Here is a 17,227-nt window from a genome sequence, read left to right as displayed (position 1 = left end):
ATGGGTGGTTGGGTATGTGGGTATTTATATCATTGTCACATAAAAAGAGTGCACAGACTTTTGCATCCCATTCATTCCTATAGGGAAAAAGCATAAAAATCCATTGATATGCAGAAACCATGCGTCTGATTAAAAAGATGTTTACAAGCCTGAATCAGACCAAACATTCTGGATTTGGAAAGATGCTGATATCTGAAAAAGGAAAACTGTGAGGCTTGGAAAATAGCTAGCAGAACGAAAAGTAAGAAGAGAAAGAAGATAAATAGAAATTGGATAACAATATAATGAAATAATAACCATCATTTAATCCTCATCAGCGTCTCTTTATTTGCAAATGTTTTAGATACAAAACTGCTAAATTAGATTCCCATGCTGAGTTTCTTTTTTTTCCCAATACTGAAGCAAACAATTAGGATCCTCTGGGACTTTAACCACTATGTACAGTACATACAGTACACTGGAGAATGTATCAATACAACATTGGTGTAAACACCAGCTCTCACTGTAAGACAAGACAAACAACTGATTCTTAATGAAAGCATTTAAACAAGCAGAAGCCGAGTCAGTGAGTCTAAGTGCACTGGGTTCTCAAATAGGCTACTAGAGAATTGCTGTGCCTTGTAGGTGTCTGTGCAGACTATAATTCACCACAAAATGACCAGTGACCAAACGTCCTCGCAGCATGAAGAGCTTGCACGGAAGATTTAGTGGCTGGGGATCAGTTGGCCCTCCTGTGTAGTCTGATCCAAATTCCCTTCTCTGGACGCAGGATGAGCTCCCCCAGGGGCCGCAGATCATCGCGACTTTGACATGCCTGCACGTCAAAGTGACGCAAGACAGTGGCAAGAACCACCTTCTCCTCCATCAGTGCGAAGCGCTGGCCTGGAGACACACATATGCACACACACTTGTTTTTACACAGTTAGGGCTGATTAACTGATATCATTTGGAAATGTCAAACGCTCCTTAGATAGTATGAAAAAAAAAACACTTCTTGACAAATGGATGAACAAAAATGTACAGACACAAGAAAGCTCTTGCAGAATTCTGGTTAGTTAGTCGACTTACACTCTTGTTAGAGTTCCGTTAAATTGGTTTATCTCCTGGCACAGACCTGACCTTTAAGCAGAGTCCACTTATCTGAGGTCAGGCTGTTCTAGAAGCTTAATGTTAGACTGTTGCATCTGTTCCACAACCACCTTTGATGTGTGTTTGGGGCTCACTGTCCTCTAAGAACAGACAGATGTGCTTATAGGGGATAGTGTGAGGCTATGCTGGAGAATTCTGAGGAATGTGATGAAATGCTTTGAAATGCTTTAGATGCAAAACCATTAAATTAGATTCCTTTTTTTTAGGTTTCTTTTTTTTTAATACTGAAGCAAACCATTAGGATCCTTTGTGACTTTAACCACTATGTACAGTACATACAGTACACTGGAGAATGTATCAATACAACATACGTGTAAACACCAGCTCTCACTGTGGGACAGGACAAACAACTGATTCTTAATGAAAGCATTTAAACAAGCAGAAGCCAATTCAGTGAGTAGCCCTAAGGTAGCGCTCCTATTTCATTACGGGTTTCACAGCAAAACAATCCCAGAGCATTAAGCTACAGCCACCATGCTTAACATTTGGTACAGTGTTTTTATGGCTGAATGCCTCACCTTTGCCCCTCCAAATATCTTGGTCTCACCTCACCTTAAAGCTTTCCTATAGAAGCCTTTTTATTTGTCTAAATGGTCAGCTGCAAATCTGAAGCCTGAGCCTGAAGGTGTCCATTTTTGAGCAGAAGCATCTTGGCGATGTACAACTCAATCGACTGTAGACAGTCAGTCTGGTGTTCCAGCAGATTCAAGGCCTGCATGTGCCTTGGTGGTTCTTGGGTTGTCTATGACTATGGGGCTTCTTCCAGACCATGGCTAAGTGGCTACACCTCTCAACATTGATGTTCTTGTAATCTGCAGTTGTTTAGAAATGGCTCACTAAGAGACACTCCTAATTTGCATGCATCTAAGATCATTATTCAGATCTGTGAGGAGCTCCTTGGACTTTCCCATTGTACTGTGTTTTGATCAATTCAATGAGCGCTGTCAAACCCTTTTTATTTAGGAACAGAGGAGCAACCAGATGTTGCTAGGCCTGGGCCTTAACACATATTTTCGCTTTCTTGTGGGTTGGCTTCTAAATGTACTAAATTTTTAGGACTTTTCCAAGGTACCTCACAATGCTTCTCATCTGGGGTTTTTGCATTCTGAGTTTTAGTTGAGCCCTGGGAGGTAGTGGACATGACTACAGAGAGCTGAAATGATTTATCTCCAGAGGCAAGCAGCCTCTCCCTCACTCTCCAGCTCTCGCTATGCCTCTCTCTCTTCCCTCTCTCCCTCGTTAGATGCCACTCCTCTTGTGTGGCCAGTGGGCTGGAGCTGCCAGCACCACTTGGTGAGAGACAATCTGTCTCATTCAGCGGTGGGAGACAGGCCCACGCTCTCTGGAGATGAATGTGGGAGAGAAGTTAGCAGCGCTCCTCTCTTTCAGCGGGGCCACGCTAAACGGATGATTGATTCAGGGGGCAGAGTAGACGCCTGCGGAAGAATTGGAGTGCGATGGCGGTGAGATGCCATATCATAACAAGTGGTGCCGGTAATGTGATGTGACCTGTCTGATAAAACACAGTAACCTTGGCCTGGAAATTAAGCACCAAGTTTGTCACTGCTTTCCGAGGCTTGTGGCAGCGCTTGACAAAGTTACAGGTTGCAGCCATATAGGCCTTTTGTACCGTCATGGAAATTCATGCAGTGTGAGAGAGGGAGGCTGAAAATGTCTCAAAATTCACTATTCACTATACTGAATCTCAAAGTGACTTAAAACATGAAAATATGATGGTGTGGGCTAAAGGGGTGTAAAGTCTCTCAGCATTAAGCTGTGGAGCAGTGAAACTGTGTTCTCTGGGATGATGGTGCTCCATCCAATACTTTTGGGTGGAGTTGGAGATGAGATGGGGTAGTAATCATCCAAAATCCAATAGCAGGACTCTTTCTTGATATCCTTGATTTCGGAAGAAACAATGAATGAGCAGGTGTCCCAAAACTTTTGATTAAATTTCTAATATAATATCTTCCAATTGTTCTGTACATTGTATCGAACTTTCAGGGTGCATGGACCAGTAAAATTGCTCCAAAATGACTTGGAATAAAATTATAATTATATAAATATAATTATTATAAAAAAGTTAAGAAACATTCTACTTTTAACTGTATCTCAATTCTGAGATATCAATATCAATATCCTTGATTTCGGAAGAAACAATGAATGAGCAGGTGTCCCAAAACTTTTGACTCTATTTCTTATATAATATCTTAATATCTTCCAATTGTTCTGTACATTGTATCAAACTTTCAGGATGCATGGACCAGTAATGCTCCAAAATGACTTGGAATAAAATTATTTTTCATTGACTTAAACCGAAAGTTAAGAAGCATTTTCTTTTCATCTGGAAAAAAAGATGATATTTTGGAGATGCAATGTTTTGCGCGACATGTTACGGTCTTAGAAATACAGGTACAAATAGATCCTATATCCTCACTAACCCTTGTTGAGCCTTTACATTATTTGGATGTTCTTCACTCACACATCCCATTGACATAAATAGACCACCAATTAAAAGTGTCACATGCCACAGAATCCAGTTTAGCAGCTTTATGATAAAATATATAATATTACTATGTGATATTGTTCTGTTCTCTATAATAGTATTCTATTTAATAGTCCTTTATTCTACACGATATGTACAAAAGTATCCAGACGCTCCTTTTAATAAGTGAGTTCAGCTCAGGTCAGGCATTAAGTTGTGCATGCACAGCTTGTTTAATCACCATCGAAAAACACTGCCAACACAACAAGATCCTCTCACACACAAGAAGCAGTGACACACGAGTCTCAAGTCACCATATCCAGTGCTGTTTAGCAGGGGACTTCTTTAGAGTGCTGAAGCTCCAGCCAGTATCTCTGGGATATGTTTAAGTGGGATTTTTGATCTATAACTAATCATCCAATATCAGTACCTGACCTCAACATCACATTCTCACAGCAATGTTCCAACATTTAGTGTAAAGCAGAAGAGTAGAGGCTGTTACTGCAGCAATTACTGCAGTTTTACTACCCATGATTTTTTAAAAGCCACTCTGGAGAAGCAAGTGTCTATAAACGTTTGGACATAGAGTGTACGTAGTGCTCCTGTGTCTCCAGTGTAGTGACTAAAGGTCTCTTCTGAATACAGTAATGGTTTTCAGCTTCTGACTCTTACCGATGCAGTTTCTGGGGCCTGCGGAGAACGGGATGTATGCATATGGATGTCTTCCTACACTGTTCTCAGGCAGGAAACGCTCAGGTCTAAACTCTTCAGGCTCTGGAAAGAAGCGGGGGTCACGATGAAGAGCATAAGGGATGATCACAGCATTCACGCCTTCTGGGACCTTGAACCCATCTGCAGGAAAGTAGCAAAAAAAACAGGAAAAAAGCACAGCAGGACTGTCAGAGACTGCACAGATATCAGAGCAATTAAAAAGCAACCTAAAACAGGGTAACCATGAACGATTCCTTGACAGAATCCTCAATGCTTTTCATTGTGCCGTGCAACATATAAGACTGCTGGGAGAAAAATATGCCTTTCCATTTCCATTTAACTTTCGGCTGAATGCTTGTGCCTGTGCCAGGTGAAAAAAAGGGGTTGGGGCCACTTAGAATCTGACTCTGGGAGCCGAAAATAGAAGCCCTGGCATCTGCTGTTTCACAAGATGCAAATAATGGCAGTGACTTCAAACAGCGCAGCTCTTTGTGATCTCACGACGTTCAGCGCCCCGATCGGCACGCTGACAGTCTGCTGTCACCTACTTATGTGACAGTCCTCGCAGATGCTGCGCGCGAACAACGGCACAGAGGGGAAGATGCGCAGGCTCTCCTTAATGACACACTCCAGGTAACGCAGCCTCTTCAGGTCCTCCACCCCCACATGGCGGTCTGATGAACCTGCCCGTCAGGACAGAGGAAGAGAAAGAGAAAGGAGGGCATCTGAGAGATCAGTCTTAGAGTTATTTATCCATAGTGTGAAGGACACTGAGGCAGTGAGGAAGTGCTGTGACCCTTTCAGAGTTAATGAAAGGATTCTGAATGCATGTTTTGCTCGTATTAAAATCTTCTCTGCTTATCTACAGTAGCAAATCATAACAAGGTCCAGTTTCTTTCCTGCACTGAGAGGTAGACTGGAATAGCCTGAATGATTCCCTGTATCTCAATTCTGGCACTGTGCACTGCATTCCTCCACTCCAATGAAGTGTCATGCTATGTCTGGTGCACATCGTCACTGTTATCAAAAACCTTGTAATGCAGTTTTTCACTTGTTGTCATTTTGTCTCAATGTGAAGCAGTTGTTCTTTACATTGTGTCAAAATGTCAGGATGAACAGACCAATAGAAATGCTCCAAAATTACCTAAAATAAAATAAAGGGTTTTTTCCCCTTTTACAGAAAAATTGCCATTTTGGAGGTACATGATTTTAGCCTGACAGTGACAGCACACCTTTGCAAGGTATCTCAAATCAAAAGCTAATGTTTTTAAATTAAACTGAAAATACAAATGACAGCATAGCATCTCTGACTCAGTACATGCAGAGGTTAACAGTTATAGCAGTTAGCTACAGTTAGCAAGCTGAAGTTAGTTTTAGCATATCGCAAATAGACTAACAAAAAAAAGTTGCAATTATGCTAATCAAAGTCCTCTAAACACTGATAAAGTAACTAATTACTAGGGTGTTTTCACACCTACAGTGTTTGCTCTGGTCTGAATCAGCTAACGAGTGTGCATACTTGGAGCGTTTTCCTCTTGGTTTGGTTTGGTTTCACACAGTGAATAATTCAAGCGCACTCAAGTGTCAGAACAAACCACGAGAACGTTCTCTCTGCTTATTGGTCAGACCTGTCTGGGGTGGGAGCAAAAAAAAAGTATGCTTATTGTCATGGTTTGGGGCTGCTTTTCTGCAGTATGGTCTGGCAAGCCCTCCATCATAGAGTCTACAATGAATTTCATTTAAACACTAACGCTGGGCCCTGAGTGGTCCAGTGGACTAAGGCGCTGTCGCTATGATCAGAGGTTCGAATCCCGAGTCATGCTGCTAGCCACCGGCTGTTGAGGCCCAGAGAGAGGACAATTGGCCTTGCTCTCTCCTGGGTGGGTAGATTTTTCGAACTGCCACTGTAACTTTACATAGTCTGCTGCCACTTCATGGTCATAGTTGGCGTCTGCGGGCTGGTGCGTTGGAGCTGGGGGGAAAACCAGCTTTTAGGACATAAGGTCCTAATGTTTTCCTTACAATAAAATTGCATTTTTATTCATTACATTTTACAAATGATTAAAAGACATTTTCTATAGTTTTATTGGTTACGTTATATTACCTCCATAAGGTAATATTGTTCAAATAAGGAACACATTTTCACATACTTTAACATGTACTCTAATGAAGCGTCTCATTACTGTGTAATACATGGCCTCTTAAATCTTTAAATATGAACAATTATGAAAATCAGTTTTGTTGAGAATTGTAAAAAGTACTGTGGTGTGTAAGCTGTGTTACCAAACACCTCCTGCAGCTCAGCCTGCACTTTTTTCTGGACGTCTTGATGAGAGCCTATTAGATGTAAAGTCCAATTTAGAGCAGCTGCAGTGGTGTCGTGACCCTTTTAGAGGAAAGAAAAAGATCCTGAATGCATGTTCTGCTCATATGAAAACCTTCTTCACTTATCTACAGTAGCTAGGCATAACATTTCCTGGTCCTAGTCTACTCTAAGCAAAAAGGGTCTCTGACTTTAACAATAGTGGTCCTGTATAGAAACATCGACTTTTCAAATGGTTTTCGTCATGGTTCTATAATGTATGTACCTCAAACATGAAGGTGTCCACTTCCTCCTGAATGTCCTCATGGCTCAACACGCTGCCGGCTTCATCTGTGGTTTTTAGCAGCATGTCCAAGAAGGCCCTTCGCTTTCTTGAGCCCTGATCTGACTCACTGTCTGATCCTTCACTCATGTGCAGTGCTCTCTCTTTGATCACCTTCAGTTCACAAACATCATCACAGACTCTTCTAGGTCAGATTTTACATGAAATATTTTTCATCAGAAGCTTTAGTGCTTTTGCTCAAAGCTAGGGCTAAATTCAGGCAACTGCAGAAACCAAATGCATTTTTGCAAAGAGCTGCACCTTTAAAATGACACTGAAAAAGAGGTTGCTTGTTCTGAAAAATACACTAATATTAAGATAAATACAAAAACAATAAATATTCTTTTAATTTATTCTACAAAAATATAGTTCTCCTCCAGTCTTATTCATAGCTATCATCCAAATACCTTGTCACTGTATTGATTACAGTGCTGAGTTAATTGATCACAGGGTTGTGGTTTGAATAACCAGGTCCACTAAGATGTCACTTGGGCCCTTGCACAAGGCCCTCAACCTCCAGAGGTCCAGAGGTGCAGCAGAATTTATGAACTCTGCTTTCTTAGCTGGGAAATGCTAAAGGAGAAGCAGGATTGGGACTGAAAGGTCACTGTTCCGATCCATAGGACCGGAATCCATGACTAAGGGGCCCCTGAACAAGGTACCCTACCCCCAACTGCTGTAATAGGATGCCACCACTGCAACTGCAGACCAGGTGGTGAAATTTCTTCCCTCCTAGATATTCCACCATCAATTGTGAGTGGTATTATTAAAAAGTGGAAGCATTTAGAAGCCACAGCAACTCAACCATGAAGCGTCAGCAGACCATGTAAAGTTACAGAGGGGGCGCTGAGTGCTGAGGTGCATTGGCGTAAATAATGATTTGACTGTTTAATTACTGTTAAAAACAGTTATTTTGTCCAAAAGTGTAGAGTTCAGATGAGAGCTAATATTACACATGGCAGTATTATCAAGGTAGTACTTTCATCTGCTATTTCAGTTTCAAAGATGTGAGCGCATCGGGGTACCACATTAAATATTTAGTTATTTATTTAGAAATATGGATACAGATCTATTTTTAAAAGATTTTAAAAACAATTCTTCAGGTCTATATTGTTAAAATGAAGAGCAAATGCCCATAGATTTCACATGACCTACGTTCCACACTTTGGCTTTAACCTGTCTTTAACATGCTGTCCACCCCTTACCTAACATGAATGCCTCTGATCCAGCCAATGAAGGACCTCAGAAAAAGATAAGCAAAAGAAGGTGTGGCAGATAGTGGTTGGAACCAGACTAGGCAAGAAGGTAGATCTTCAGGAACACAGTCAATGACCACTGATCCGAACAGCTTTTCTATTTATGTTAAGTTATTAAGTTGATGTTCTTATTGGTAACGAAATAGTTTGACAGGCAGCATATTGTCAATATATAAGGGTATCATAACCATAAATACAGTCACTTACACTGGCAGTGAAGGAGTGTAGGATCTTGAGTCTCTTGGCGTGTTCTTTACCCTCTCCAAATGCATTGTAAATACAGTCAGACCACCACCATGGCGCTCTCTGTCTCCGAGTGATGATGTCACTCATCCTGCAGGGGTTAAATTGTAGTGTAGGGTTTACATGTTTACATTTGACAAAGCAAAGTCTACATATGGGTCCAAACAGAAATGCAGAGCATGTGCTATTCTACATCGTCCTCTAAGGTGATCCGGTTCTGCTGACAGAGTTTGTGCTTTTACACAAACGTGACAATGACTAATAGATAGCAGGATCCTTTTTTTCCTTCTCTTATGTTCTTTGTGTTACCAGGACAATTACAGAGAATAGGACATACATCTTGTGCACGCTCTCCTGAGGGATACATGCATGACCTCTGTATTTCTATGTGTTAGCATTCTTTTCAGTCTTTATTCATCTTTGCAAAAGATTGTGCAGATGCATCCCTGTGAGCTTTTTGGATGCTCCCTTACCTCGACTGCCTCTGGAACAGTGTACAAAGGTTTCATGTCCAGACTTTTTAACAGATTTATATCTCTGTGATGTGATAAAGCTGCTGTTACGACAGCTGGGCCAGCTTCAGTCCTGGCTTGGGAATGGAGTAGGCAGACAACTTTTTTTTTTCTTCATAAAACATTATCAGTGAGACTGTTGTGATAGCAAAAGCATGATTTCTATTATTCCTCATTCAGCACAAACAAGTAGGGAAATTCTTCTGCAGATTCTAAACTGTTAATCCACACCACAATTGTGAGTGATAGGGTTAAGGTCAGGTGTAGGATAGGTTCAGATGTTGAGCTGAATTTAAGGTTAAAAATGTTTGGCAATTTGACCGAAAACAAATGCTTTGTATTCAGCCATGCCTCCTCCGCCCTGTCCGTGTTCTCAGCACAGTGTTGTAGCCCAGAGAAAGCAGCTGCTAAATACAGATGAGCACCACGGAGCAGCCAGATGAAGAGGCACCGGTTTGGCCGCCATCTCTAGATGTGAGAACGCCAGTGCCTCTCGGTGTTCTCCCCATGTCCTGCCTGTGTACTCTATTTAATTTGATTCCTTTCTTTTCCCAACTGCTGTGCTACTGTTGCTATCCTGCTTAAGCTCTGTTGAGCCCGGCTGCTGTGCTGGATGGCTATCCTGCTCGAGCTCTGCTGAGCTCAACTGCTGCTCAAAGCCTGGTGAACCCGCAATGGTAACCGCCGGGATCAGCTTGATTTAAGTAAAATAACCATGATGCTAACAGCTTGGCTCTGCAGGATTTGAGCAGGATAGCTGCAATGCTAATGTGCTAACAACCATAGGAAGGGGCTAAAATGCAAAAAATGGACAAACTGCCTATACAAACAAAGAGCAGACAACAACACACACAGAGGGTGTGTGACTTGATTTTTTGCTCAGGGTGCCTTTACTCCATTACATCTTTACTTCAACATTAGTTGTTTGCTACTATAGTAATGTTTAAAATGTCAGATATAGAACCTTTAAAGTTCATTTACATGTACTCCTGTCAATGCAGAAGGTTGTTGAATATTTGTGTAATTCAATACACAAATAACTGTGTTCACACCATTTCCTTTTAAAGTCTTAGTAGTAGGGGTGGGCCAGACTAATTACACTGTTTGTCATGAAGCATGTTGTTCGTACAGGGACGTCTGTACAAACTGGTGGGGATAGTCTTTGGTGAGTGACGTTTGCAGTAACACTTTCGGCCCACCATCCATTTATCATAGATTCTGCATAATTAAATTAATAAGATTTTAAACAAAGCCTTTCAGAGTGGTTTAATGGGAATTGCAAAATTCCAGAGAACCCTGCAATGTCAGACATGTTCACAGTGATGGTGACAGAAACGAGACATCTGTTATATTTTTTGTCTTTTAAGCTTCTATATGAAATATTTATGAAAACACTGTCTGATGCCCTAGACATTGTTTTACAAAACATAAAGTTTTGGTCTAAGGCAGTGGGTACCAACCCTGGTTCTAAAGAACGTAGGTCTTTTAAGCTTCTATACGAAACACAATATCATACAAAAGCATACAAAATTTATCACAATACCATAAAATATTGTATTGAAGGAACAACTGCCCTGCACATGTTAATGGTTTCCTGCTCTAACACACTACCTTCAATTCAGGAAGGGCTTGCTCATTTTCTGATTAGCTGGTTTAGGTGGGAAACAGGGTAAACCCTAAAATGTGCAGGACAGGGTGTCCTTGATGCATTGTGCAACAATGTCTAAGAAATCAGACAGTGTTTTTATAACTATTTCATGTTGAGCTTAAAAGATATAAACTATAACAAATGTCTCGTTTCTGTCACCATCACTGTAGACATGTCGGAAATGGCAGGTTTCTCTGGAATTCTGTGCAGCACATTTTGACTAAAAACCATCGTACTAAGTATGGGAGAGTTGTTGAACAGAAGTGTCTTGGAATCTGTCGCTACTGATGCTGATGCTACTCTGGAAATTCTCTGCTTTATAGTTGGTCAGATGTTGCAGATGTTTGGCTTTTACAGAAGGATATGGTTAAACACATCTAAGTTCATGAGAACGTCGCCACTTACTTATACACACTTTGCACATATTCAGAGTCGGCGTTGCTCTGAGCGTAGATCCTCTTGCCCATTGCAGTTTCTATCAGATATATAGACAATAGTTAGCAAACAATTTGGCAAGTCATTTCAATGACAGTGCATTATGAAAACGTGAGTGAGTGTTGTTGGCTCAAAGCAAAAGGAAGAAGAGGGTAAAAGAGAGGGAGTATTCTAACCACATATGATGTCCAGAGCACAGAGTGTGATGTAGCTGAAGCAGTTGAATGGCTGTCCGCCTACATGCTTCTGCATCTTCTGGATCAAAATATCACATTGTTCGTTCATCACGTCCAGGAAGTCGGTGAGGATAGAGAAGTGGAATGTCGGGGTCAGCATTTTGCGTCGGCTGCGCCACTTGTCTCCTGTGCTGTAGCATGTGGGAGGCGAATCATGACATGCACATGGCTGCTCTCACAACTTAACTTTGCCATATACCCTAGATGGCCATTGCTTCCTGATACATTTTGGGGGAGGGAGGAAGGGGGCTTGGTGGTTTGGTTGTTTGTTCACTGATAACAGATGAACAGTGACCTGTAGTCCGGTCTGGCTGACCGCAAAACCCTGTGATTTTGGATGTTTGTGCAGTCCAGCTGGCACAAGCACCTTTGTTGTATAAGTCGTGACTGTACAAGGCTTGCATGTCACCTTATAAAGCAACAGACGATTTTTAATATCATTTTTTTGGGGGCAGGATAGTAGAGGTGAGAGATGCTGGCCTGAAAGTGAACCTGCCTGTACATGAAGCCTTTTCTTAACTAAAAGCATTGATTCAGATGGTAGAACCATCAATACTGTGCTGCCATGTGGTGTTGGACCTTTACCTGGTCAGTAGACCTGTGCCAAGCCATGGTTGCAGGAATCTGTAGGAGAAGGACTTGTCAAGGTGTCTGGAATTGCTTAGGACAGCCTGAAAGAAAACAGGGTTTGGAATAAGTTATCTGGAATAAAAACTTTGTAAACATCCTTAAACTCCAGTCCAGGAGGGCCTGTCTAGCACTGTTCGGTTTCCATATTCAAACACACCCACCAAACCTGGTTATTAGGCCTAACTGATAATGAGCTAATTCATATGTGTTTGATCATCAATGGTGTGCCCCCTATTAACATTAGCTAGATGTTCTCTCAGGTTCTTGGTCATATATATGGCCTCCTCGAGGGTTTCCTTGGCCATTGATTACTTTTGTTTTCAGAGCTATAGACAGTTGCTTAGATGGGCCTGTGTTTGATGAGTGTCAGCACAAGGTTTAAAGAGTCCAAAAATGTATAAAGCTTGGAAATGCTTGATATGTGTTAGGCCTGATTTGCTAATCAAGGTCTGAGATGTTCTCAACAAAAACCTGAGCCTTTACAATGTTTTTACTGGATGAATGAATAACTGAATAATAAACCTGATGTTTAAAGGTTTAAGGCCATTATAGTTATGATCTAAACACACTGGAAATGAACAGACTTTTTGTTATTTGCAAACTTGGATCAAATGCTGGCCCCTTTTCAGCAGCACATAGAGTGACCATATGAAAATGATTCATCGCATCATGTTGGCAAGAGATGCAGGGCAAAAATGTTGCTGCTAGCGCTTCCGCAATACACACCTCAATGGTCTCGGCATGATACAAGACGAGGAAAGGGACGGGACCCACCCAAACCTTCGCCAGAGGCATGTGTCTGTACTCATCAGTGCCCTGAACAATCTGGTTGAAGAAATCTTCAAAAGACAGACAAACATAAAACCCAGTGTGCCATGTCTTTGTCATTCAGGCTGCATTTAGCTCTGTTCGAATACCTATACCCAGTGAGGCAAACAGATGGCCATAATACCTTACCTGCTGCATTGGCTTTGAACTGCAGAGCATTGCCAATGATTGGGAAGGCACCCTCCATTCCGGGAATTGGCCTCATCTCACTCCATTTGTGTATATACCTTTTAAGTGGTTGAAATGTGATGCATGCCAGCAGAATAAGTAGGATGATTGAAGTTATGCTCCCCAGGGTGTATAATCCAAACAGAATGGCCATTTTGCTGTAATGGAGTTGGCTTCGGCAAGCGCTTCTGAAAAAGCTAACGAGCTGCTCTCACATGAACTTCAGACTGAACTGTTTCAGCGTTCAACAAACAGAAAAAAGGATCACTGGGACACAGTGGTGTATTTATGGCCCTCAGCTAAATCATTGACAGACGGGAGATGGGCAGAAGAAAAGCTGGTACTGTACTGCGATGTAATCTGTTCTTTAATTTGGATGATTGCAGAAAACAACGTGTGTGTGTGTGTGTGTGTGTGTTTTCAACATTCACCAGCCTTTTCCTCCATTTCCCTGCTCTGCCAAGTCTGTTTCTTCTAGTTCCAATGTTTACTTCCTTGGAGAAGCTGAGCAGAATGCCAATGTAGAAATGTGAACACCCCATAACACAGGCTTTCACACAAACACTTTAAAACACACATTTCATAGAAAACTGAATTTGTTCACTTCATATATGGAACATATGCAAAACCCATTTTAATTTATTTGCTTTTGTGATGACAAAAAAAGACATTGCATGATTCACTACATATAACCATCATCCTTAAACATAGCTATGTTGTGCTTGTGCATTGACTGTCACTATCAGTTACATTAATTTAGTCTATTAATTATGTTGTCAATTAAATGAGCAATCGGGCATGCATACTAATAATATTAATAATATAATAATTATGTATTATAATGTATTAGATGCTGTGTATATATAATATATATATATATGTGTGCAAAAATGGAGAGTTTTATATATATATATATGTCCCCATCATACGAAAACTCTCCATTTTTGCAGTTTTTCACTTTTTGACATAATTTGAATCTGGCAGTTGTTCTTTGTATTTTCAGTTGTTATTTGTATATCAAAATGTAATAATTACACACATACACAGGTTCATCTGTGTCAGCAATGGGGGCAACTTGAAGTAGCTGAATCCACTCATTACAAGGGGTGTCCACATACATTTGGACATACAGTGTATATAGTGTAGTTCTGACAATGGACAGGGAACACTATGACAGGCCTGAAGACTTATTCATGGATTGTGACAAATTTCTCTTGCAATCATCATTAAAAACATCCTGACGCTGGTCCGTCGTTTGTCCCTCCTCTGACCCCTGTAGGTCGGTACTCACCACTGCTGACCACAAAAGAACCGTGCAGGCCTTGCAATTTTAGAGATGCTACTATTCTAGGCATCTGGCCATAACGATCTGGCCTTGGTCAACATCTCTCAGGTCTTCACACTGTCCATTTCTCCTGCATTCAGCATGTTGACTATGAAGACGAACTGATGTGCACTGTTGTCTTACCAGTGAGTGGACATAATGTTTTGCCTCATCAGGTTAGGTTACATTTATGTATAAAAACAGACAAATACTTTTCTTTCATATAACTTGAATTGTTTTTTTAATTTAAAAATGTCATGAATGGACCAATAGAAATGCTCCAAAAAGACCTTCATTGTAAGCTTAGAAGTTTTTGTTTTGTCCTGCGAAGTTGTGAAGGTTTTTGCACAACAGCAAACATTTTTTTCGTATTTTCTTTACTGTTTAAAAAACAAGCTGAAAACACTGGTCTCCTTATAGCTGCCCCCTGCCTTGTGGGCGTCGATTACATGTGCTTTCAGATCTAAAGATAGTTGCTTACAGGTGCTCATGTTTAAAGACTATTAGCACAAGGTTGATTCCAAATTACAGTTGGTGACATACACACCCCACACCTGTTTTGCTAATAACCTTATCAAAAAGGTCTCAGACAACCCAAGAGTCTTTGCAAATCTTAGAGTTTCCAAACTTTTTTCATGTTATAAAGATATATTTACTGTAGATTAGGAGTAACTGTTTTTTTTCAATATTAATAAAAATAATACACTGTTAAGTTTAAAATAAAGTTAATAAAAACATTAATACACTGTATTTAATATAATATATTTGAACGAGCAAAGACAAATGACACACATACATTGTCAGTCTAAGCCAATCATCCCATTGTTAGCAGTGAAACTCCAGTCCACTGCTAACTAAGCACTCAATTTGCTGGATACTAGTCCACTTACACCAGTGTAGCTTTATTGCAGGAATGTCACTGCTAGTCATATTTTAATAGTATCTGCAGTGTAACTTATTGACTTTTCAGCAACACATGAAACAAACCTCTACAGCTGCAGTAAAAATGTCTATTTATTGGGCTGAATAAACGTACATAGAGATTTGGCATTTAAAATGTGCGGAAAATAACTCTTTTCCATCTCATTCTCATCCATTTAGGGATGCACCGGTTCAACTATTTCTGTTACGATATGATACATAAACTTTGCATATGGGCTGATATTACTGTTTATTTAATAAAGCGCATACTTCACCATGTGGGAGAGACTTAAGGCATCAGGATTTAAACATTACTTTTAAAAAAAATTATAAAACTAAATCCAAAACATTATTTGTCCATAAAAATAAATAATTGTGCTGGGCGCAGGACTTTTATTCTGAAATTGGCGTGGGAATCGGGTTCAGTGAATGGATTGGTCCCGTGGATCGGCCTAATTATCTAATACCCAATCCAGCTAATTATGTTAGTATCTGGACAGATTTCCGACCCAGATTTCCGACTATTTCTGTTACGATATGATACATAAACTTTGCATATGGGCTGATATCACTGTTTATTTAATAAAGCGCATACTTCACCATGTGGGAGAGACTTAAGGCATCAGGATTTAAACATTACTTTTAAAAAAAATTATAAAACTAAATCTAAAACATTATTTGTCCATAAAAATAAATAATTGTGCTGGGCGCAGGACTTTTATTCTGAAATTGGCGTGGGAATCGGGTTCAGTGAATGGATTGGTCCCGTGAATCGGCCTAATTACCCGATACCCAATCCAGCTAATTATGTTAGTATCTGGACAGATTTCCGACCCAGTATCAGATTGGTGCATCCCTTAGGCCCTTAATCTCACCATTTCACTTCATTTTTTTCAGCATGGTTTTGTAGCTGTTGTGTAGGGGAGCACAGGGCACTGAGTAACACATTTAGTTTGTTTCTAAATACGTTTAAAAGCTACCAACCTAAATACATGCATATGCAAATGAATATGATTAAATAAGAAAATGTATATTCATACATACTGAATACACAGCTTTAGTCATAATGCATTGTAATACAACTAACCCCAACGTGTGGAGGCCACACTTTAGCTTGGCTAGGTCACACTGTAAGCTGATCATGGGCTTCAACCAGTGCTATACTACAGCCACCTTGAGGGTGAATTCAAACTTCAAAATTCAAGCACTGATGATAAAACACACAGCTCAGCCAAAACATTATGAACACCACAATTTGTTTCCATCAACTATGGCATACTGTACCTCGCAATGCCACCGGAACAGCTTCATCTACAAGACCTCTGAAGGTGTCTTGTGACATCTAGCACCAAGACAGGACTCATCAGGTCAAATTAGCTTCTTTCATTGCTGCAAGGTCCAGTTCAGGTGCTTTTGTGTCCACTGTAGGTACACTATGTGCACAAAAGTATTGGGACACCTGTTCATTCATTGTTTCTTTCAAAATTAAGGGGAATAATAAGAGTGTATCCTACTGTCCAGGACTGTCTACTTCCTACTAGATTATGGAGCACTGATGTGAGGATTTGATTGCATTGTTAGTGAGGATGGGATGTTGGATGATCACCACCCTACATCATCCTCAACTCCCCACTCACTCTAAATATCACAGCATCTTTCCAGAGAGCACAGTTCCACTGCTCCACAGCTCAATGCTGTCAGGCTTTATACCCCTCAAGTCTGCCCAAGTTTAAGTTACTTTTATGGTATAAAAACAGACAAATACTTTTCTTTCACTCCTCAGGGTGAATCTCGAGAATGTTTATCTGTTTGCTGTGCAAATGTGCAGACGATGTTGCCATAGGAACATGAGAAGGTGAGCAAAACCATGCTGTACATGTTCAGCTATGCAAAACATCCATGTTACCTTTTACCATGTGTTAGGTAGTGCCCTGCTCTCCCCAACTGCCCAGTGTTATACAAACTGTGTGTGAGGGCTGACGGTGCAGCAACACACTTCATTAGTGCAAACACAATTCATACTGTTACGTTTGAGT

At 40.6% G+C, this 17,227-nt stretch overlaps 1 protein-coding gene across 1 annotated transcript; it reads right to left on the bottom strand.

Moving 5' to 3' along the window:
• Positions 1-319: 319 nt before the first annotated feature.
• Positions 320-13,100, bottom strand: cyp4v2b (cytochrome P450, family 4, subfamily V, member 2b). Its single transcript, XM_072663649.1, has 11 exons — positions 12,908-13,100; positions 12,677-12,789; positions 11,906-11,991; positions 11,261-11,451; positions 11,055-11,124; positions 8,454-8,580; positions 6,934-7,104; positions 6,629-6,731; positions 4,894-5,028; positions 4,307-4,486; positions 320-882 (listed from the first exon to the last, which is right to left on the bottom strand). Exons 1-11 carry the CDS (start codon positions 13,098-13,100, stop codon positions 719-721), a joined length of 1,533 nt encoding a protein of 510 aa, XP_072519750.1. The 3' UTR covers positions 320-718.
• Between the last annotated feature and the right edge of the window lie 4,127 nt (positions 13,101-17,227).

The sequence above is a fragment of the Salminus brasiliensis genome, chromosome 19 (genome assembly GCF_030463535.1).
Source record: "Salminus brasiliensis chromosome 19, fSalBra1.hap2, whole genome shotgun sequence".
NCBI lineage: Eukaryota > Metazoa > Chordata > Actinopteri > Characiformes > Bryconidae > Salminus > Salminus brasiliensis.
The sequence above is the reverse complement of the archived record's forward strand: the minus strand, read 5'-3'. Positions and strand labels throughout refer to the sequence as shown.

Excerpts from the sequence above, each read along its gene's own strand:
- cyp4v2b (XM_072663649.1), bottom strand. The coding sequence starts at position 13,100 with ATGGCCATTCTGTTTGGATTATACACCCTGGGGAGCATAACTTCAATC. Across the intron at positions 11,992-12,676 it reads ATCATGCCGAGACCATTGAG|GCTGTCCTAAGCAATTCCAG; the intron begins GTGTGTATTGCG and ends GTTTTCTTTCAG. Across the intron at positions 6,732-6,933 it reads TGGACACCTTCATGTTTGAG|GGTCACGACACCACTGCAGC; the intron begins GTACATACATTA and ends TTCCTCTAAAAG.